The sequence below is a fragment of the Pogona vitticeps genome, chromosome 3 (genome assembly GCF_051106095.1).
Source record: "Pogona vitticeps strain Pit_001003342236 chromosome 3, PviZW2.1, whole genome shotgun sequence".
NCBI classification, from domain to species: Eukaryota; Metazoa; Chordata; class Lepidosauria; order Squamata; family Agamidae; genus Pogona; species Pogona vitticeps.
The window spans coordinates 48,226,456-48,251,170 of NC_135785.1; the positions used below are offsets into that span (position 1 = coordinate 48,226,456).

Genomic DNA, 24,715 nt, shown 5'->3' on the forward strand with positions numbered 1-24,715 from the left:
TGGAGGAGACTCTTGAGAGTCCCCTCGACTGGAAGGAGAACAAACCTATCCATTCTAAAGGAAATCAACCCTGAGTGCTCACTGGAAGGACAGATCCTGAAGCTGAGGCTCCAATACTTTGGCCATCTCGTAAGAAGAGAAGACTCCCTGGAAAAGACCTTGATGTTGGGAAAGTGTGAAGGGAAGAGGAGAAGGGGATGACAGAGGATGAGATGGCTGGACAGTGTCATCGAAGCTACCAACATGACTTTGACCCAACTCCGGGAGGCAGTGGAAGACAGGAGGGCCTGGCGTGCTCTGGTCCATGGGGTCACGAAGAGTCAGACACGACTTAATGACTAAACAACAACAATATGTAAAGATGCATGGACTTCACTCTCATGTATTAAAATAATACATCTGCATGGCACAGAAGTGTGTAATTTAAATTTCATATACTGTCCAAGATGCAGTTAGTGGGAATAGGAATATCTGAGTACCTTTGCTCTCAAAAATGAAGATCATGAATTTCAAAACCATTCAAATATTTTCTACTTTAAAACAACACATAAAGTCTGGTGTACACAATCCACAATACTGATTATTTTGAAAACAGAATAAACTTTTGTGTGGCTCTTTCTTAAAGCAGGAAGCCTGAGATCTATTTCAAACTGGACAAGGTATTTCTAGGCCATGCAGGAAATCTGGTGGAAAGGTTGGATACACTATTTATTTATCTTTAAGCTTTAAAACATCAGACATGACATTTATCTCATGACAAAATGCACCATATTAGGGAAGGAATGTTTACAATAGTATCTAGTAATATGTATTTATGGTTACTGAATGCAAGCTGCCGCCTCACCAAGGGAATAACAATTTAAGGTACAGGTATTTTACATTACTTAAAAGCTGAAATATAATCTAAGACATGAAGTGGAAAAATTCGCAGTGCTTGATTTTTCCACAGAAAATTTCCCATTAAAAAAAGAAAAGAAAAATAAAGAAAAAGGAAATTTTGTTGCACACAATTCATTAGTAAGTAGCTAAATTTGTTCAGAGTAAGATTTGCCTCATTTTGAAACTAAGCAAGGATGAAACCGATGACTCCCCAATTATCTTAGCAGAAGACAGCCGAACTCTGTTGGAAGTAGGTAAGTCAAGCCTGAAGCATATCATCGCATTTTCTCAGGTGAAGTAAAACTCATAACTAGAATAAGGCAATCATGCAGCAGTCTTCCCTTTCCAGCAAGTCCCTCTTCTGAGACTACCCTTCCAACCAGTGTAAGACCAGTCATGTGAAGGGGAGCCATCGGGAACCCACGAGGGCTTCAATACAGGCCACCATCATGATGACCACATTGAGAGTCTCAGTAATTAAAGATCTCCTGCTGGTCTCTTGCATCTGCCACAAATTCCTGACAATGAAAGATATTATACATGGGCCTCAGATATTTGAAATTTTAGAACACACAAACACACATACAAGCTATTTGGATTCTATCTCATGTTCCATGAAAAGAACAAAATTCTCTCCATGGACTGGGACTTTACTACCTATATGCTTCTTTGGCATCCTTTTAAAATCTATTCAAAAGTGTTGGGAGAATGCTTAAGAATGATGTAAAACGGGAATGGGAGATACAGGTACAGGGGACAGTTGGTGAAAACTGCCCTACCTGTGCAAGAAGAGCTTTTTAAATCTAAGCCAGTGTTAAATATTTGAAAATGATAGATTATAAATTGCACAGCATGAACTATAGAAATTTAAAATGAAAAGAGGCAATTTTATTTTCACTCAGGCAAATTTAAAAGATCAAATCTTCCCTCCTCACCCAAAAGAAACATTAGTACGTACAATGAATATATTTTCATAAAACTTTCAATTTTCAAAACAAAACCCCTTTCCCCCAAAACTGCCACGTATGAAGAAACATGCAAGGGTATGCTGAAAGTAGACATGTGTCTTCTAGTACAGCTACAGCTGCTACAGAACTTGTTTTCGTTGCCAAGGTTCAGTCTAAGAAATTCAAGGTCTCTGACAGGACTAAAGAACACTCACAATCCATTAAATAACTATAGGTTCTGCCATAAAAATGCCTAAAATTGCACAAAAACCTGGTCCAGGCAACTGTTTTTCAATATGGAATAAACGGCAAAGTTAGCCATTACAAGATTTCTAGTTTATATGAATTCTGAGTGATTGAGGGCTGGATTAGATGAAAATCTAGGAGACTTGTAATAGGTCCTTCTGTTGCAAATGATTTTTAAAATCAAATTAACTAGGCAGGGGTATGAGAATCCAAATTCAGAAGAATAGTACATGTTGTATATAGTCTAAGTCTGTGTCAGACTAGAATCTCTTTTATGTCCTCTTTTATATACACACTAAATGGATGGTAAACTGAAATCACAGAAGTTCCACCTTCTGTATGCACAACCAAAGTCTGATGCTACATGCATATAGCTCTGCTGGCTGATGGGCTTCCATATTATGATCAGGCTTATGATTCCTCATGAATATGCAAATAATATATATAAAGAAGCACTTTTTGTTGAATTCACAGGAGTCAGGGATCATAATCCTGCTTCTTCCTCTAGGCATCCAGTACACAAAAGCAGTGGTTCATGTTAGAAAGTATTTGTGGTGTCAGCCAGGAACTCAACTTTGAAACTGGGCAGCTCCCACATGTGATATCCAAATAGCCCCAAAAGATTTTTTTTGACAAATGCAAGCTACGTTTACTAATATAATATGCATATTTACAGTATCTCGGTCTGTTACAAGATATTTATATTGTTTTTATGTAAACCACCCACAAGAGTGCCCAGCACTAATTAGACTGTATATATGTCTATGTTGATAAATAAATAAATAAATATTTCAGAAGTGAGAGGCAAAAAATGTTGTTCCTTAGGATTATACTTTTAAAATGCTTGCTGAAAGCTGATAGTATTTGAATGCTGACTAAACCATATGTAGAATGCATTTTTCATCTCCAGGTTTTATTATGGAAGTCTGAATGCAATCTAGTAATATTACTGTATAGTGGTGCCTCGCTTAACGATTACCTCGTTAAACGAATCGGCTTGATGATGATGTTTTTAAAAGTGATTGCAAAATGATATTTCAAAGGGCTTTTTTCGCTTTCTGACGATCGGTTCCCTGCTTCGGGAACTGATTCTTCGCATTACAATGATCAAAACGGCTGATCATCGGGTTTCAAACTGGCCACCCACTGTGTAAAATGGCTCCCTGCTGTGCTTTAGGACGGATTTTCTGCTTTACAGGCACCCGAAAATGGCCGCCCTATGGAGGATCTTCTCTGGATTCTGAGGTATTTAGCCCACTGGAACACATTGAACTGGTTTTCAATGCATTTCAATGGGCTTTTTTATTTCGCTTGATGAGGATTTCGCTCTACAGTGATTTCGCTGGAACGGATTATCTTCATCAAGCGAGGCACCACTGTATGTGTCTGAAGCGAAATGGGACATAAGCACTTAAAAGATCTTAACTGACAATTAGTTGTAGCACTAATTGTGCTCCAACCTCTCCTTCATTGTGTGCAATATTTGCTACCATAACAGTAAGTTTACCAAGGTATAACATCAAGGCAAGTAGACTAGCTAATAACTACAACTATGTAGAAATGCTTTAAAAATTATTTGACATGTGACATTTAATGCTGTATGGTTAACTTTTGCACTATGGTATATTATATTTTAATTAACAGCATTGCCAAATAGTGTAACCTCAACAAATTAGTGTACAGTGGTGCCCCGCAAGACAATTGCCTCACCGGATGAAAAACTTGCTAGACGAATGGGTTCGGTGAGGATTTTGGTGCCTCACAAGACGATTTTTCCTATGGCCCTGTTTCGCAAGACGAAGCCCCGGGAGGCTTCTGAATGCGGTGCTTTGCTGGGGGGCAGGCGGTGTGTGTGTGCTCTTCTCCGCCCCCGCCCCCTCCCTGCTTCACAGCTGATCGGCGTAGGGTGTCAGAGGCTTCTCCGGGCTTTTCCAGCAGGTAAACAGGCAGTGCAAATGCACCCAGGGAACCCTCTGAAAGCGGCACTTTGCCGAGGGTGTGTGGCAGGGCAGGCCCGGCCCCACCCGTGGCAAAGCGCTGCTTTCAGAAGCCTCCCAGGGCTTGTTCAGCAGTGGAAAAGCACCCAGGAGGCTTCTGAAAGCAGCGTTTTGCTGCGGGGGACGCAGGGGGACAGGGGTGGTGGCGGGCCTGCCCCTGCCACCCACTCCTGGCAAAGCGCCGCTTTCAGAGGCTTCCCCGGTGCATTTCCACTGCCTGTTTACCTTCTGGGCAAGCCCAGGGAAAGCTTTTAAGACCCAGCGCCGATTAGCTGTGAGGCGGGGAGAGGGAAGGGCTGGAGCAGAGAAGAGCACAAAATGGCTGCCGGGTCCCTGCTGGGTGCCGGCTCTGAGCTGCTTGGCGCTCTTTTTCCTACTGTTCTGGGGCTACCAAGGCACTTTGAGGAGTCGGGCTCAGTCTACAGGTAAGTGACTTTATTATTATTTTTTTTGGACTTTTCCCCCCATAGGAACACATTAATTAAATTTCAATGCATTCCTATGAGAAACCATGCATCGCAAGATGAAATTTTCACTAGAGGGGATTAACAGTGGAACAGATTAATTTCGTCTTGTGAGGCAACCCGGTAATAGAATTTTTCTCATACAAATTCAGCTTCCTGTTCCAAGCCAAAGTAACATCACTACTGTTGTTCAAGCTGAAATGTATGTCACTAGGGAGAGGGTGATTTGCTAAATATTCAGGCATACAACCAAACTGTCAAATTCTAGATAATGCATCCTGATAATTCTTGTTCCATTACTAAGCATCTTTTAAGAAGTGTCTATCTCCCTTCTGCTCACATAATTCCGTTCCTTCTTCTTTGACAAGAGCCATGCATTATGAATCACACTTTTATAATTCTTGCATTACTGCAATTTACTGAGAAAGCATCAGAGTTTGAGTTCAGCACACACATAAAGATCTCCCACTGAAAATCTATGGGATTTATAAATGCTTCACTTTGACTGGATTCAGAACCATTTAAAAAGATAATGTATAGCCTCCAATAAGTGCACAGCACAATCGTTTAACACCACCAGAGACCAGATAATGAAGTATGTCAATTCCTGCTAAAGAAATGTTAATATTATTTTTAAAAAGATCTCATATACAAAAAAGAAATCAAACCCGAACACTAATGTTGAAACTCAGAAACACAAGGAAAGCAAGATACAATACAGATTAAAATTTAAAACAAAGGAAAGCAAACTGTTGTGCACCTCATTCTACAAGTGTTTATTAATCAGACATCAGCATCATTGAAACTAAGTATGCATAACATCATCTACTTAGTCTGTTGTGCAAATGTTTAAAATAAGGTTGCATTTCTGCAGACAATAGTAGCTGTCAAATGGCCCAAACTAAATTTAATTGTTAACCATTGTTTGAAAAAGAACGGACTGACAGCATACCCAAGATAAATCACTTTCAAATAGAAACCAACTGAAGGTAATAAGGTTTGCCGCATTTTATTAATGAAGTATCATCCATATACTACACTCTAAAAGAATACAACTAAATTAAGCTATTGCCACAACAAAATGACACAAAATGCAGAAAGATGAAGAAAAAGAATTTTTCAGGGAAGTATTTTGATGTGTGTCAAAATCCTGATATTTGTAGCTTATTTAAGGATTTTCTGAAACACCAACAAAACAAACCCATTTTGTTTGTGAATGTAGGCACAACATCATAAACTATGAGATACAATCCCACAGTGACATAATTAATTATGAGAAATAAATACTACACATAAAAATTAAAGGGGGAAAAACTAGCTTTTTTCCAGTTTCTCAAGACTGGTGCTTGACAAATCACACTGAATAGTTAAAGCTAGCAGAGACACAACACTTTAGAGTACCTGTGTAAAAAACCTATATGACTCCAAACATGTGCATATACAAACGAAATGTGCATGTAGCAAGAAACTACAAAAACGCTACTCTATTAACATGTAGCACAAGAGTGACGAAACCTATCTGGGCTAAAGATTAATTGTCTGTCCCCTGTGAATTCTCATGAATGCTATGTGCCAGCATCCAAAAGGCTTAGTCAGATCTCAGATGGGTGTGACAACCCCACTTCCTCATGGACCACTCACTCATATACAGTTTCCCAGTCGTCCTCTCAAGTGATCAATGCAAATGACCTTGGAGAGACACTTTTGAGCAAGTCCTCAGATTTGCTAGGAAGGAAGCATTTCCATCCACAATAAAATTATGCTGGATAGTGATATTTAAACAGTGTGGGAGAAAATCTGGACTTCCTCAGTACCTCAGCAGGCCAGTGCAGATCAGAGGAAGGTCCCCAAATGTTAACCATATCATGTATACTTCTACAATCAATGGACAAGTATGGAAAATGTCTCCTATGAGCAGCAAGGAAGATAGAAGGAGAAGCCCTCAGGACATATTCAGCAGATAGTTATAAGACGTCTTGTCACAACTATACTGTTCATGAAATGAGACAAGCCATATTAATCAAATATTAACATTTTAAGCAGACTATATGGTTGTAATATCTGACAAACAAAAACTGTGAAATGTTAATTAAATTTTGAAGTTACTAGGATAAGGTACTAATTATGAGTTCTAAATTGTATTCTAAAATGATTGTCAAGTATTTTATCAACAAATTAGACATTGAAGAAAATACATTCAGCCCCTCAACATTGTCTAGCCTCTAGCATGGGTTTGGTTACATACCTGATGGACAAGAAAGATTCTTGTTTCAGCCCCTCACTCCAAAAGGCGCAATATATTGCCTTCTACAGACAAGGGGCTAATGGATACCTGGATTACACAAATTATTGTGTGATTTTAAAAAATTTCTATATTCCTAGTCATTTAATACACAGAAGTAAATATAAAATTGTCTGTTCGGCCTATATGATTTAAATGTATCACGGGAGCAATTTAAAATAGAAGTTTAAAATATACCCGAAAATAACTTCCTTAATTTTTAAAGAGTTTAATTTTCATGTTCAGGAGATTATAATTTGGAAATTATATCTGATCTTCTAATTAATGCAAGAATAGGCATGCACTAGAAAGCCTGTTGAAGCAGGGAGAGACTTCCAAAATTGCTCTTCTGCTCCACATGTAGGTGATAAGACACTGGCCTGAAAGTAGCACAGGCAAACTGAATTCATGTGAATATAGTAGGCCTCTTCACAGAGGTGATTCAATGTTGCTCTACAAACCTTAGTATCTTCTAGTCAATCTAGGCAACTGAAAGCCAAGTTTTCTGTTACAGGTTTATTATAATAATTAATCAAAAAAAATTTAAAAAAAGAATATCCTATGCACTAGGAATTTGTTGGGCAAAAGCAAAATATTTCAGATCACACACTCATTTTAACATAACATTTTACAGATATTTTACATTTATTTAATAGGAAGGCTGCACAAATGCTCAGAACAATCACAGCGTTATACAACATGCACTACTTTTTAAAAAGGAAATACAAAAGGTTAACTCCTCTTACAAATTAACTTCATGTCACATATTCAGACACTGTTGTTCATACAAAATGTATCTTAAATACTGCACATCTTCATACAAGTTAGTATCTAAATAATACTTCCCATAAACATTAAGGCAATTCCCATAAAAATTAAGGCAAACAGGTATTCAAAGAAAAAATAAGTGGCATACTGGAGGTCTGCCAGGACGACCACGTTTTCTTTTCCCCTTCAGTTCAGTTTCTTCCAGTTCACTACCAGCATCTGAATGTGCAGTAGTTTCATTTGTAGAGTCCCTGAAGGAAAATGTCAGTTAAAAATAAATTAGTAAACAAAATTGAGTGAACAAAAGACCTAAATAAATATCTGTTAAATTAACTAAAGAGTTTCCGCAGTTGTTCTTTCATGCATTCTCTCAAGCAAATGCAGCTCTCTCATATGAAGACTAAAGAGAAAGAGGATGAGCAGTGGAGAACTCTTGCAACATGTTTACAAAGGAATGAGGAAAATGAGACAGGCAATTGATGACCACTTCATGTTAGATTTTCAATGCAAATTTTATTAGACTATATTAAAGAAATTAGATACATTTTAACCACATTATTTTCTTTCTAAAAATGAAGCAATGTCTAAATTACTAGAACTCAGTACAGTGGGGTCTCTACTTAAGAACTTAATCCGTATTGGAAGGTGGTTCTCAAGTGGAAAAGTTCTTATGTAGAATCTGCATTTCCCATAGGAATGCATTGAAAACCATTGAATCTGTATCTGCTCTTTTCCGTCCATAGAAACTAATGGGAAGCTGCTATTCCGCCTTCTACCACTAGAGAGGGATATTTTTTCTTTTTTTTCCCCTTAGGTCAGGGAACAGTGTTAAAACCACTTCTGACGAAGCTAATTTTGAAGCAATGGACTGAAAACCAATTAATCTGTTCTGGCTGTTTTTTTGTTATGTAGAGGTGTGTTCGTACATTGAAGCATTAGTTCCCATAGGAACTAATGCAAAGCTGGTTAATACATACTCTACCACTAGGGGGAGAACTTTTTTTTAACCCAAGATGACCTAAGGTTAAAAAAAGAGCAGGAAAGTTTTTTTTTCCTGTTCTTATCTTGTATTTTTGTTCTCAAGTAGAAGCAAAATTTCGCAAATGGAGCTGTTCTTAAGTGGAATTGTTCTTAAGTAGGGACGTTCTTAAGTAGAGACCCCACTGTAAGTCCTATTATCAATAGCTGTACAAGAACATGGCATGTCCACCTAAAAGAAATGTTAAGTTTCACACTACTGTTTTGATTTCCCGCCTTCCCATTTTCTACTCCAGTGGTTCCTAACCTTGGATCACTAGAGCAGTGGTCCCCAACCTTGGGCCTCCAGAAGTTCTTGGACTACAACTCCCAGAAGCCTACACCACCACCTCTTCTGGCCAGGATTTCTGGGAGTTGAAGTCCACGAAATCCTCCCCACTAGCTGTGCTGGCCAGGATTTCTGGGAGTTGTAGTCTAAAAACATCCAGAGCCCAAATTTGGGAACCACTGACTTCCCAACTTTTACCATGTCACTGTTTAAATCTATAGTGTAACTCCCACTGTACCCTCCCATCTTCCTTCAATGTAAAACCTTCACATACAGTATGTAGAGCAATATTAGTCACCATTTACAAGCAACCAAAAATGTTAGCATTCTACAGACATATGGATGGCACTTAGAATTTGTCCAGAGTAAGAACTGATTCTATCTAAGTGGTTTAAAATCCTTTCTTTTAACAAAGAAAGTGAAAATGGTGAAAGGATCTACAGTACAGTAAAAGCAAATTCCACATATAACTGTTACTACTGTATACACAATTTGTGTTGATTATTTTGCCATGTGTACTCCATTCTGATAGGCCTATCCCCATCTACAATACAATGCTGAATTCTGGGCAAACTGGAGACGAAAATTTTCTCAAAGTTTTGAAGTCATGTGGTGGTGGGATTTTTCATTGGAGGAGGGGCTCCCAAGGAGGAAAATAACTGGAAATCAGAGGGGGAAATGGAAACATATGCAATACTTACTTAAATATTAAACCTTGATTTATTTTACTGCTTTGTACTATCAAGCTCTTTCAGACATATTGCGATCCCAACAGGGTTTTCAAGTTATGTAAAATATTCAAGTAGTGTATTACTATTGCTACCACTCCCAGTAACTTTTCATGGCTGAGAGGCAATTTTAATACAGGTTATCTTGAGTCTTAATCCACTGCTTTGTCCATGACCCTTTATCAGCTAATTTTATTGCCTTAGCAAAATAGAATGTTCATTTATAACTTAATTTACATACAAAATTGTACTACTTGATGCATTTATCAGGGGTAAAATTTCTGGGCTATATATTTTATAATTCTCTATTCCAGCAGTTCTACCTGACAGACTGACATAGTACAGACATTTAAATGTTCCTCACCTGGGAGAAAGGCCCAAACTGGAAAGCTCTGAGGCCAAGCTAGGCCTATCTGAACAACCTCAGAAAGAAATCTCCCAGGTAACACACCAGGGCAGAAACAAGAAAATCATATATCTAAGATTTATGACATTTAAAGACAAAAAGACCTTAGTTTCATACAAGTAAAAATATATTTTATAGTAAATATAATACACCAAAGAAAGAGCTGCAACTATCATACACTATACCAGTGATGGTGAACCTATGGCACGCGTGCCACAGCTGTCACACAGAGCCCTTTCTGTGGGCACGGGAGCCATAGGTTGCCAGATCGCTACTCCACCCCCCCTCACGGCCAAACCTCAGGAGGTGGCTGCAGCCACGGTGCTGGCACTTTGACAGGTGGTGGGCCAGGATCCAGAGCAGCTGGTGTTGACGGCAGATCCAGAGTGGGGTCTCAAGGCACTTCCATTCCTGGGATTCCCCCTTCCGCCATCACTTCCGGTTCCCCCGCCTACCGGGGTTTTTCCCCCCTTCAGTTTTGGCACTGGGGCCAAAAAGGTTTGCCACCACTGCACTATACTACCTAAATATATTATATTGAAATAACACACACACCCCAATTTGCATGGGAAAAAAGTGTTTCATTTGATCAGTAACATTCTTTCATCTAATGTGCCTGTCTCCATAAAACAAAAACAGTGGTTCCCAACCTGAGGTCCCCAGATGTTCTTAGACTACAACTCCCAGAAATCCTACCCGGGACAGCTAGTGGTGAAGGCTTTCAGGCGTTTTAGTCCAAGAACATCTAAGGACCCAAGGTTGGGAACTACTGAACTAGAGTAAAGCTGGCAAGAAGATGGTAACCAGCAAACCAAAAGAATGAAGTCATGAAGACAGCAGCATACACTAGGTGCAAGGAATTAATTTTAGATTTGAATATTTGATCCATTATGGTATACAAAGGAATTATTGTTCTATAATTTTGCACACTGTTTTACATAGTAATCTGCAGTTCCTGGAATTCTGATGGAATAAAATATCTTTTTAAAAATGCTTCACTTGCGCTAAAGAAAGTATTCCATCTGCGATTCCGCTCCACACATTCACCAAAGTCCCCCAACGCCACATACAATGGAAATAACTATTCTCCAAAGAAAATAGATGACAGAGAACCCTAGCTCCCTGAATTCCCTTCCTTTCCCCTGTGCCTTCTCTACCCACAGTAAAAATTGTCAAATTATTTACACTATACAAAAAAAACCCCGTATGAACGATCACCAACACCATATGGAAAATGCAGAAATATGACCTCTTCAAACACACAATCACCCTTTAACAATGATAATTCAAGTAGGGATATGAATCATTTTGCTCTGGGAGTGAAACTGAAGGAAAGGTCACTTTTTTCCTTCTCACAAGATTTGTCCCCCAACCCCACCTCAGAAACCTTATGGGATTAACTCAGTAATTTCCCGGTCATTTTTCCTGAAAGAAATGCAAAGCTGCATAGGATAATTACAATTCCTGCACAGAATGGCATGTGTCTTGTGCAGGATTCACTTGGAATAGGCAGAAGAAATTCCAAGCTATGCATAGCTGTTACAATTCCTAAATATTATTCGTAAAAATAAAAATAAAATAATAAATTACAAAGGGAAAAATATAGTGGTGCCTTAAAGATTGTTAAATTTTAAACTGAGCTTTTGTGGATAAAATCCACTTCCTCAGACATAAGAGAGAGATATAGTATGGCACGTTTTTATACATGGCATCAAAATACAGATTGTGGAGCCACAGTGTAGAAAAACTGGAAGAATTTATAAACCATCTCAAGATCCAGCAACTTCAACTAAACTGAAAAAGCATGAAGACTACATTTTTACATTTTGTTTTCAAGCTTGGTACAGACAATCTAATTCCCAGAAGGTTGGCCAAGAGCTAAGGAAATGGCCACAGCAACTATGTATATGAAAACAGTGTGAAAGAGTTGTGATCCCTACCTACCTCACATCAACAAAATCATGCAACTTCAAGGAACCATCTGAACTACAATTTGCATCTCTTTTACTTTCGTTCTTTCTTTCTTCTGAATAAATAAATTTCCCCCTTTCACTTTTAATTAAGTCTCATCTTTTGATAGACTCACAACCTCAGTTTATACACATGGACACTTCAAATAATAATCAAACTTAGATTTAATAGTACCTTAAAATAAGAAATGAAGCCTAGAAAATGCTATAACCAAGATTCCATACTGACCACCGCAACAATACTGTCTTACATTTTGGGACTACTTATTTATTTGATTTCAGTCTTGTGTTTTCCCATGAAACAGACTCAAGACAGTTTACAATTAAATTAAAAAAACAATTAAAACACAAAATGAATAAAAAGCATACATCATTTACAACAATTTTATAATCTTTGCTCCTCAAAGATCTTTTAAAAAGACATAATGTCCTATCTACAAAAGGACTCGAAAGATAATTAATTATTTCATTCTGAAGAGAACGCTTCCTAACTATGCAGAACAAAAGAAGAAAACACAACCTACAAACAGTATTCCGGCCCACCACAATAACACAACAAATGTTATGGGTCAGCAAAGGACAAAAGGGACCCCCTCACCATCGCAGGAATATACCGGACACCTTGCCGCTGTGGCTAGATATATATTGGGACGTCAAAACGCAACATCCATACCAGAATCAAAGAACATGAAACACTACAGACTAAAACAACCGGAAAAATTGGCAGTAGCTGAACATGCCCTGGACATGAAATCCTATTTCAGTACAGAGAAGTACTGGACAACACCAGCAATCATTATGTTAGACTACACAGGGAAGCCACTGAAGTCCACAAACATCAGCAAAGCTTCAACAAAAAAGAAGAAAGGCTAAAACTCAACAAAGCCTGGCTCCCAGCATTGAAAAATACAGCCTACAAAAAGGTCAACGAACTCTACCCAGCTACAAGAGTCAACCTGTTACAGAAAAAAGAACAAAGGGAGGTCAAAGAAAGGAAAGGAAAGGAATTGTTTTTTACTCACAAAGTTCCAAACAAAGCTGCTGCTACAGCCAGGTCGAAAAAAGAACTGAGGTACTAAATGCTTAAACCTGTGAAAGTTTCTGAGGTTGCTCTGCTGGAGTGCAGATTAACCCATTAGTGTGTATTCACAGAGGCCACGAAGGAGTAGCCACACATTGCCACTACAGTGGTGCCTCGATTTATGAACATCCCTGCTTAGAAAATTTCAACTTACAAACAGCTCAGGTTGCAATATTTTGCTTTGACTTGCGAATGGAGCTTCCACTTCCAAACAGAAAAAAAGGCAGGGGAAAACGGCAGGCAATTCAAATTTCTAACTGTAGGTGGCGACGAGGCTGCTTTGTACTGTAGCTATTTCACTTTCAACAGTTAGAGAGTGTGTCCTTGTAGGCTTGGGAGTGCTTCCTTTTGCTTCAGAATGAGCGTGTGTGTGTGTGTGTGTCTGCAGGGAGGTAAGCTGGTATTTTCTCCTTTGAAAAAACTGTTCTGGGTGGGTTTTGGCTGGGGTGGGTATGTTTTTGTGCTGTGTTGTTGATGGCTTTGCTGTTTATTTTTGGAGTTTTCTTCTTCTTCTTAAACCTCAGCAACGGAGTGCCTTCTGACTGGGCTTGCTGTGTTCTTTTTTATGGTGATTTTTTTCTTCGGCTGGAAGAAAACGTTTTCAATGCATTCCTAAGGGAAATGGTACTTCGAACATTTCTACTTATGAATACCGTTCATAATTAGAACATTTCTACTTATGAATACCATTCCAATACGGATTTAGTTCCTAAGTTGAGGCACCACTGTAATTAAATGCTTTTTTTTGCTGATTTCAGGGTGCATACCACTTTATCAAATTGGCAGCCATGTGCACTCCAAAATCACCTTTAATCGGCACTTTTAATTAATCATTTTAATTTGCCACTGATGATGACATTTTCTCTGTTGTGTATTCAGAGCTGTGCAACAGGATTTCCACCAGTGTCTAATTTTAATTTAGCACTGACCTGTCTTTTTGCTATAAAAAAAGTTGTAGACAATAATCCAGATGTTTACAGTTCTGCTTGCCATCTTCTTGTGTTCAGCCTTTATTTACATACTATGCACAGTAAAAAGCAGGCATCTCTATGTGCCTTATTTTTCTGAAGAGACAAGGTAATTCCCCCCCATGAGACAAGGTAATTTCCCCCCCCCCCAAAACTATCATGGCTGGTACAGAAAAAAAGGGGCCAGCAATAAGAATAACACACAAGAGGCTTCACAAATTTTTCACTAAATAAAAAGGACAGAGTTGCACTATCCTGAATAGTATTTGATGCCTGCAAGAAATAGACAAACACTGAGAACAGGCTTAATTCAACAGACAGTTAATTTTAAATAATGTGTATGGACTAATTTTACTATGGACAATCATATTTGTGAAATTTGTTACTTTTATCATTTTTGGCATATAGGACCAAATGGCCTGGAATTTTTTGGAAAGTCTACAGTCCTTTTGCTTATACAGTGGTGCCTCGCACAACGATTGCTTCATACAACGACGAATTCACACAGCGATGGGTTTCTTTGAGGAATTTCCCCCATCGTTTAACGATGTTCTCTATGGGGGAATTTCACTCAATGATGTCCCTTTTTCGCTTCAGTGCTTTTGAAGTCCTTTCCGATGTCCGTTTTCGCTCATTTTTAAGTGTCTTACAATGTTTGAAACCTGTTTTAAATGCTTGCAATCGTTAGCCCACCTCCTGAACCCTACGCAAACTTAATTTGGTGTTGTTCTGAGTCGTCGTTAATTTTTGGTGATTTTTTGTTTTTTCTCTCATTGAAATGCATTGGACGGACAGTTCAATAGAGTTCAATGAGAGAAAAAACAAAAAATCACCAAAAATTAATGACGATTCAGAACAACACCAAATTAAGTTTGCGTAGGGTTCAGGAGGTGGGCTAATGATTGCAAGCATTTAAAACAGGTTTCTAACAGTTTAAGACACTTTTACAGGAGCGAAAAAGGACTTCGCAAAGCCATTGAAATGCATTGAGTCGGCTTCAATGCATTTCAATTGGGGAACCGGGTTTCACTTAACGATGTTTCCTATGGTGATTTTCGCTTAAGGATGGCAATCCGTTCCAATTGGAACGGATTAACCGGTTTTTAATGCATTCCTATGGGAAATGGTGTTTTGCAGAACGATGGTTTCACACAGCGATGAATTTTTTGGAACCAATTAACATCGTTGTGCAAGGCACCACTGTATTCTGATCACTGGTATTAAAGCCCATCCTGATATATATTTTCATTTAAAATACTAAGAGTACCCTGGAGACCAATACTCCATGATGTCATTAAAGTTCTGATTAGCTGTCATGAACCAAGATGAGACATTTTAGTCCCCTGAAGTCACATTTAGTTGCAAATTGCACACAGAATTAGATTTACAATGTAGGCATTCTAAAAAACTGTTACCTGAAAAGTCATAAATAATGTTCCCAAATTTAAGCTACTGGCAGTGTTTCCTCTAAGTTGTACACCTAGAGCTCCATAAGGGCTGAACATGGGCAGTCAGCAGCCGGTTTATTTCCTGTTTCAAATGAAGCCCCACCCATCCCTGCACACATGGAGCAAAGCTCCCACACAGCGGAACAGAAAATTAAAGGGATCATTGGCTACTGGCCAATTGTTTTCTTTTGAGTTTTGAGAGTTTTTAAAAGACACTGTCACTCAGGGGTGTACTCACTTTTGTTGCTAGCGGTTTAGACATTAATGGCTGTGTGTTGCGTTATTTTGAGGGGACAGCACATTTACCTGTTACACAATGCTTTGCATTGTAGCCAAGTGTCATTTATTCAGAGTTGTCACATGAAAAGATATGCTAAAATATTTATGAAATGTGAGGGGTTTTATTCACTTCTGTGATATACTGTACACGGAATGTCCTCTGAAATATCTAATCACAACTGCAACCCTATTGCTAATTCTCACTACCTCTGAATCCACATAGGATCAGAAAATACTTCACACTTCATGCAATGCTTTTTTTTAAACTCCTGGTAGAGGACAATTAATGGTAAATCCTTTAAGAGTATGTTAAGAGCAGAGTCCTGAGGAGTTAATTCTGCAACAGTTGTGCTGTTCTGGTTAAAAACTAATCACAACTGTATTAGGCTAAATTGCAATTTAAAATAATATAGCTAATATACAGTTCAAAGGTGGAAAAGGTGTTAGTGATGTATAGCTAAGCATGTTTTGTGCACATTCATTCATAGTGCATGTGCTGCTGCTTTGTGGCAAACGGACAGGTTACTTACCTGTAAACATGGTTCTTCAAGTGGATCTCTATGAATACACACCAGTGGGTTAAGACAGCGCCTGCGCTGGCCTCTCAGAATCTTCTAGAGCTATAGGGAAAAGTAACAAAGTTTTAGGTTGCCCTGTATAGCGCAGGCTCCGCCTGCCAAAGCCCCAGTTCCATATGCCCACCACATAGAGAGAGTTGGAACCCACTCAACAGTGACGAACATGACGGAAGGCCTGGTGGGATGTGTGTATTCATAGAGATCCACTTGAAAAACCATGTTTACAGGTAAGTAACCTGTCCTTCTTCAACGTGGTCTCTATGAATCCACACCAGTGGGTGACTAGCAAGCTCACTTACCGGATGGCGGGCCGTCACTGTAGAAGTGAAGTAAGTACGGCCCTCCCAAATTTGGTCTCATTTTTAGCCCACAGGTCCAGTTTGTAATGTAGAACAAAGGTAGACACATTGGACCAAGTTGCTGCTCTGCAATTCTCTTGGATGTCAACTCCTCGCAGGGCCATCGATGTGGCAACAGCTCTGGTGGAATGAGCTCCGAGACCCTCGGGGATAGGCTTGTTCTGCAATTCGTAGGCCAGAGAAATGGTGGAGACCAACCATCTGGACAGTGTGGAAGAGGAGGCAGCGGAACCTTTACGCTGACCATAGAAACAGAGGAAGAGTTTCAGAACCTTTCTAAAGTATAGTAACATAATATGCTAACGCTCTTCTTACATCCAAAGAATGGAGCATGCGTTCAACATCTGTAACTGCATCAGGGAACAACGTTGGTAATATCAAAGGTTGGTTAACATGGAACTCGGAAACCACCTTAGGGAAAAAAGAAACATCAGGGTGTAGTACCACCTTGTCCTTGAAAAACTGAAGATACGGAGAATCTGCACGAAGTACTGCCAGTTCACTAGCTCTACGAGCAGAAGTGATGGCTACCAGGAACAAAGTCTTAAATGAGAGCAGTCGGAGATCACATGAGGCCATTGGCTCAAAGGGATGGCAAGTGAGGCAATGTAGTACTGTCTGCAATGACCACTGTGGTACAGGTTTCTTCAAAGGTGGTCTCATATTGGACAGACCCTTAAAAAAGGATTTTAAAGTTGGGTGTGAAAACCACCGGGATCACTGAGAGCCAGGGGACTGGAAAGCAACGATGGCTGAGGTATAAACTTTTAAGGTAGACTTGGAAAGTTCCAAATCAAAGAGATGTTGAAGATATAGGAGAAGAGTAGGCAAGGCCACAGGTGAAGACTGTAACCTGTGCTCAGCAGTAAACTTTAGAAAGCTTTGCCACTTGTATTTGTAGAGTAATTTAGTGGCTGGTTTTCATGCCTTGTTAATGACCTCTGTCAATGATGGGAAATCCTCCACGCTGTCAAGTGGAGAGATTCCAGGTCCGGATGAAGGATGTTCCCCGCATTCTGAGTGATCAAATATGGGAAGAGGGGCAAAGTCATCCTGTCCACCGCTGACCGGAGAAGCATGGAGAACCATGGCTGTCGAGGCCACCAGGGAGCAACGAAGATTGCCTCCGCTTTCATCTGAAGAGTCCTGACGAGAGCTCTTTAAAGAATAGGTATTGGTGGGTAGAGATAAAGAAGTCCTATGTTCCATGGAATCATAAAGGCATCCCCCAGTGAGCCTTCGCCCTTCCCTGCACGAGAGGTGTACATTTCACACTTCTTGTTGGTCGGTGTCGTAAACATGTCTATGACTGGTCGACCCCACCTGCAGCACAGACTGAGAAACACTTCCTGATCTAGTTCCCACTCATGAGATTGAAAGGAGCGGCGGGCGGCTCAGTTCGTCTGCCAGCTGATTGTTGTGGAGACATAAATGGCCACCGGGAAGATGTGCTGTTGGTAGCACCACTCCCATAGGTGAACAGCCAGAAACAGAAGAGATGTTCCCCCTTGCTTGTTCACATAGAACATGGTCGTAGTGTTGTCTGTGACTACTTGTACTGCTCTGCCCTTCACCAAGGGGAGGAATGCCCTGAGTGCCTTTATGGCTGCTATTAACTCCAGGTGACTGATGTGGAGCAAAGCTTCTTGGGGGGACCAAAGTGCATGAATTTGATGTCCCTTGCAGTGGGCTCCCCAGCCTAGGGGGCTGGCATCTGTTGTCACTTGCCGTGTCAACTGTAGAGGTCAAAAGGGTCGTCCTATCAGGAGATGTGGTCGGAACGTCCACCACTGAAGCTGGTTTGCCAATTCTGGTGTGACTGTGAGTCGTTTGTGTTGACTGTCTTGCAGAGGATCGAATAGAGCAAGTAACCAAGATTGGAGCGAGCGCATCTTGAGGCGCGCATGGGGCAAGGCACAAGTTGTCGATGGCATGAGGCCCAGCAGGTGTTGTGCAAGCTTTGCCGATACTTTGCCTTGGGGCCTGAACTTCCGAACTGCCTTCGTGATCTTTTGGATACATTCTGGAGGTAGAAATATGCGCTCAACGCACAGAGTCCAGACGTGCCCCTATGTAGTCCATCACTTGTGATGGTTCCAAGTGGGACTTTTCGTAGTTTATGAAAAGACCCAAGGCTTGCAGAGTGTGAAGAACTTGGCGAGTGTCTTTGATTGCTTCTGTCTTGGACTTGGACACAATCAGCCAGTCGTCGATGTAGGGGTAAATTTGAATCCCCTGTAGATGCAGGTAAGCTGCAACCGGAGCCATGCACTTGGTGAAGGTCCTCGGAGCTGTGGAGAGAACGAATGGAAGGGCCACATATTGATAAATGGTGTCCATGAATACTAGACGCAGGTATCTCCTGTATTTCCGATGAATGGTGATGTGGAAATATGCATCTTTTAGATCCACAACAACAAACCAGTCTCCTTTCTTCAGCAGGTGAATGATTCCTTCTAAGGTGACCATCCTGAAGCGGCGTGGTTTGAGGTAGGTGTTCAAATCCCTCAGGTCCAGAACTGGTCTTAGACCGCTGTCTTTCTTGGGTACTGTAAAGTACTGGGAGTAAAACCCGTTTTGCATGTCCCGATGTGGCACCTTCTGGATGGCTTGCTTTGCTAGAAGAGTGAGAATCTCTTCTTCTAGGATGGGATCGAACAATGTATGCTTGACCCATCCTAGAGGAGGCAATTCTATAAACTCCAGCTGGTAACCTGAGCTTATAATGTTTAAGACCCAGGCGTCTTGTGTTATCTTGAACCAGTCCTGAAGATAAGGAGATAGGCGAGTCGTGTGGTGAGCATTTAGAATGGTCCTGGTGAAGTCAAAGATATTGCTTGGATTTTCAGCCAGACGGTTTGTAGGACTGTCATTTGTTAGACTTGGGTTTGAAGCTGGCCGTAGAAGAGAAAGCTGGGAAGACCGTGGCTGAGCCTGGTTACGGAAGGGCCGGTAAGAAGAAGGTGTAGACTGTTGATATGAGTGCTGTGAAAATTTGGGACACCACTGAAACTTTGTACCCATAGGTTGTTGCTGTATGGATTAAGACTTTGCTGTCTTTTTACTCTTATGCAGATTCTCAAGATTCTCATCAGTTTTTTCACTGAACAAGCCAGAAGCGTCAAATGGTAAGTTTTCGATTCTGGTCTTAATATCATCCATGATGTTAGCTGATCTAAGCCAAGCATGTCTTCTTAGGGTGATAATAGAGGCAGGATTTTTGGCAGTGGCATCTGCAAAATGTCGTGAAGCCAAGCGTTGATGTTTAGATACAGTTAGTGCCTCAGCGTGTGTGTTAAGACACATCTGCCTGATGTCATCTGGTGCCACATGAAGAGCTGGCAGTACTCTTGCCCAGAGCTGCTTCTGATATGTGCCCATGGCAACCAAGTAGTTTAGTGCCCTTAAGGCGAAGGTGGTCATGGTATACAGTCTTCAACCCAAAACCTCCAGTTTTCTGCCTTCTTTATTGGTGGGGGTCGCATGACCCTTAGTAGGAATCCTGGATGCACTTGATTCAACTACAAGGGAGTTTGGAGCAGGATGCTTCAGTAAGAAAGAAGTCTTAGGACCATGAATACGGTATAAGTTCTCAGTCCTTCTTGATATAGATGTGGAATTAGCAGGGTGTTCCAAATATTCCATAATGAGGTCCAATAACTCAGGCAAATAGGATAGACTGACATGGTGAGCCCTCTCCTTATTAATGTCACCAAAAATCAAGTCGTCCTCATGTGCAGGTGATTTTTCTATCTCTAGCCGCAAAGTGGTGGCCATCCGAGAAACCATCTGAGAATAGGATGAAAAATCCTCAGATGGGGAGGATGGGTGGATATCGGCAGCATCCGATCCTAAAGGTTCACCTGGGAGAGGTGTCTCTAAGGAGGCTTCAGATGTAACCTCCTCCTGTTGATCAGAAGAACCTTGGGAAACCTGACTTTCTTCAGCAGAGATAGGAAGGATGCAGGGATGCTGACCCTTAGCTGCTCCAATAGTGGGCCTCTGAGGCATGGTGGGTTGAATAGGTCGAGGCTCTGTAGGTTGAGCATTAGGCTTTTGACCCATTGACGTGGGAGCTCCTCAGTCAACGTCAATGGTCCGTGCTTTCGGTGTTGATGCTTCCTCGGAGGTGATACAGAAGATGAGGATGAAGAAGTATAACGTGTCCTCTTTCTCCGTCTTCTGCAGTCTCTCGACGTCGAGGAGAACTCAGATGAGTAGTCTCTCCTTCGGCGTCGGTGGCGTGACCTCCTTCTCCCGACACTGTTGTCGGAGTCGGAAGAAGAATAGTCTCAACGGCGATGCTTTTTCTGTCTATCGACGCCGAAGCCATGTTTATGCTTGTGATGGCGCCAAGGTTTTTTTGGTGGAGGTTCCTCATCCTGATCCGACGATGAGCGTCGAGGGAGGGAACGTCCAGAGGCTTCTCAGGTCTCCTTGGAGGTGTAGATGGAGACTTGGAGCCAAGAGATCCCAGTTGGGATCTAAACGCCTGCCCGGTTAAAACAGGGCTATGAGGGGCATTGGCTATGCCAGCAATAGCTTGAACAAGCTGGCTAGCGGTTGGTGATCTCTCGATGTCTAGACGAGCCTCCTGTCGGGGAGGTAAGGAGGCACCCATCTCCAACATCGAATCCCGGTCTCGAGACGAAACTTCAAGTATAGGCGACGGAAGAGATGTCGAGATCGGTGGGACGACTAAAGTAAGGTCCTTAGACTTCGATTTTGGTTTAACCAAAGACTTCTTCTGTTTCAGCTGTTGAAACATCAGTGGATTGGAAGAAGTAGAAGGAGCCATGTACTGGTAAGTGATTTTTTTGCAGAGAGTTTGTTTTTAGGCTTGTCTTTAGGCTTCTCTTTAGGGTGAAGAAACCACTCTGACTTCCGAATGGACTGAGGATGTAGAGGGAGCCGACTACATGTCAGATGGTTGTGAAGCAGACAAGGTCTGTTTCCACAGAGAATATTTCAGGCGCTGCTGTCGAGCCTTGATGGCAGCTTTAGTGAACTCTTTACAATGCTTGCAATGGGTAGTCAAATGTGATTCTACCAAACAGAAAACACAAAGGGAATGCCCGTCTTGGAAGGGAAGTTTCCGTGAACAAGAAGAGCAGAGTCGAAAAGGCCCTTTCTTAGGAGGCGGTTTCTTCCTAGGTGGCATAGGCTGATAGGCGCGGGAAACGGTAATAATAGAAAGAGTCCAGAAGGCGCATGGCGCCTCAGCGGGAGGAGAAGAGGTACCAATTAAGCTATTTAGAGTACTTGCAGATCGCCAGAAGCAGTAGAGAAGTCAAAAATGGTCCGAGGTTAGAGCAACAGAGATAAGGAAGATCGAGAATTCCAAAGCCAGGTCAAAACCGAGCAGGTAAAAGGCAATTTAAACACAGCTCTAACCGAGAGGTTCCAACTCCACGGGCGGAAAAATGGAACTGGGGCAGAGCATGCGCTATATAGGGCAACCTAAAACTTTGTTACTTTTCCCTATAGCTCTAGAAGATTCCGAGAAGCCAGCGCAGGCGCTGTCTTAACCCACTGGTGTGGATTCATAGAGACCACGTTGAAGAATCCATATTTCTTCTCTACTAAACTCTAATTTGGTGGGAATGGCCTCCATAGATTAGCATCAACCCTGACTTTCAACTCCAGGGTTGAGAGAAAAGTTACTAAGTGCTTTGTTACAGTGTTACCGAAATGCCTGAAGCAGCTTGGAAGTGCAGTCAACAAGTTGCCATATCCTTCCAGCTCTGAAATTGGAACCAGGAACAGCCCAGATAATAATCTTTAACCAGACCGAGCTGGTGACAAGGGAAAGGACATGTTCCTGGCAGCTACATTTTCTGCCTATGGAGGCTACCCAAAAATTATGGATCCTGGAATATCCAAAGATATAAAACCTCTTCATTGTAAGATTGAGCAGAACTTAAAATATGTGAATATGTGCTCCTAAAGAGATAGTGGACCTTTTAAGCCATCCAGTTCACACCTGTTACAATGTCTCTTTCTTTTGAACTGGATCTCTTTGAAACGCAAGCAAGTCACACATAAACACTGATTTAGGGCTTCTTACTGTGATTGGCTATGACAGTAACTGGAGGCAGGTGGCAACTCTTCCATTAACAAGATGAAGCTCTATGAAAGATATATTGAATGGCACCCAGAGTTTGATAGAGCCCCTCCCACAATCTGCAACAAAGAATAGACCCTAACTATGAATCATCACAGCCTCAATAACAGAGCAAAGAAGAATGATAAGCAGACAAGATAAACTAGCTGTGTAAGTTTAGCAACAGAGGGAGCAAAACCTGCAAACTACTCTCTCAAGCACAAAGTTTCTATCTGCTTTACTAAACCTCAACATTTGTTTAAAAACAAAGTTCTATTGTTTTAAGTTGTTGAAGCCACACATGTGATTTTCTGCTGATATTCTTATTTGTAAATGTCTCTGGGCAATCCCTCTCAGACCTGATTTTCTCATTATAGACTTGGCATCAAAGCTACCTAAATGGCTGAAACGTTTGAGTGTTTAGCTCCCCAACAGTTTTTTAACACTTTGAAAAGGAAGCTATTCACAAAACCAGCAGACAGCACTCATACAGGCAATGCATCTTCATCTGAGGAAGAAAAGCAACAGTCACAGTAACTTAACAAAGGCCAGAGGTGGCAAGTGATCCTACTGCACTGAAAAGAATTCTTGGCAAATAAGAAACAAAACCTCCCTATGAGAGAGTAAACATTCCCACATAAGATATAAATGGAAACGTTGGAGAAAGTGAAATGTCTGCCTCAATCACAATCTTCTTATATTCCTCCTACGATGCATGCTTATCCTGCATCATGTACAGAAATTTTTAGACCACCACTACCCATTACTATGAGTAACTAAAGAGGACAAAAAATCTGCTGTCTACACCACTGACAGTGTCAGGAGTTGAATGCTGCATTTTCTTAATTCAATAGTCGGCATTTTTCTGATGTTAGCAAACACAGATTTGCTTATGTATTATCCAAAGTGATTGTTGCTAGCCAGAGTGCACCATATTGGATTCCCTTTCAGAGAAGAGAAATATATACAGTGGAACAAAGAATATGACCATTGACATCCACATATGTAAATATCAAGCAGACTTTCTTTGACATTGTTATGTTTAAAAATCTCACAGCAATCTCCCACAATGATAAAACACATAATATGGACATAACATCTCATGATGTTTTCACCAAAGACATATGGTGTACAAACTTTCTAAAGACTGAAATTTGTCTTTGACAGTCTTCTGATACTTTGAAAAAAAGCATGGGCATGTTTAACAACTGAAGAGTACACTGAGCTCTCATTCCTGCTGACACTACTCACACAAAAAACAAGTTTCAAGATTCACACATGTTGAAGAATGACACTGCAAGTTTCACTAAATGCTAGAACAATGTGTTAATTTTTTTTCACCTTATTGTTTTACCAGAACATGTCTCATGGATCCTGAACTTCAGCTATGAAGAAACCCAAAGCATACTACTCAAATTATGAATGCTAATAAATATATGCTCCTTATCTATAAATGTGCAGATGTAGGAATGCAAATCTGTTAATTAACACATACAAATTCATCTCCTGTGCAGAGACACTGGTGAATGTTTTATGACTCAGTAAATTTGGCATGAACTCTTCTCCTTCCCATAGGATACATCTTCAGCTGTTGTTGAGTGGTTCCCCTTGTTCCACATCCCCTGCATGACACTCTAAATAAACATCCTGAAGGACAATTGTGAGTTCACAGATGCCCTCCCAAAGAAACACAAAGTGGTAGGCAAAGTGTCCTTTGCAGAATTAGGATTGGGAATGCCACGAAAGAATGTTGTGACGGCAATAAGTGGCGGCTTGGGTTCTTCAGATGTGAGAAGACTTACATCTTTTAAGTACTGTAACCATCTCAACTACCTAATTATTAAAGTACAGAGGAGAAACTGGGAGTCCCTTCTTGGAACCTCAGAAACAGAGAAAAAGATAGGGAG

The 24,715-nt window shown here is 40.8% G+C and overlaps 2 protein-coding genes across 6 annotated transcripts in view; one reads left to right on the forward strand and one right to left on the reverse strand.

Annotated features, from left to right (window-relative positions):
• STAG1 (STAG1 cohesin complex component) overlaps positions 1–24,715 on the reverse strand; it is a 249,125-nt gene that overhangs the window by 100,424 nt on the left and 123,986 nt on the right. For 3 of the 5 annotated variants that reach the window (XM_072995831.2, XM_072995830.2, XM_072995833.2), the window contains exon 3: positions 7,731–7,833. The exons of the other annotated variants lie outside the window; for them this stretch is intronic. In XM_072995831.2, coding sequence (XP_072851932.1) covers positions 7,731–7,833 — 103 coding nt within the window. The remainder of the gene's footprint in view (positions 1–7,730; positions 7,834–24,715) is intronic. 5 annotated transcript variants of the gene reach the window in all.
• On the forward strand, positions 20,234–24,262 carry LOC140706000 (uncharacterized). The gene is made up of 3 exons (XM_078389312.1): positions 20,234–21,062; positions 21,462–21,509; positions 24,166–24,262. Exons 1-3 carry the CDS (start codon positions 20,799–20,801, stop codon positions 24,184–24,186), a joined length of 333 nt encoding a protein of 110 aa, XP_078245438.1. The 5' UTR covers positions 20,234–20,798; the 3' UTR covers positions 24,187–24,262.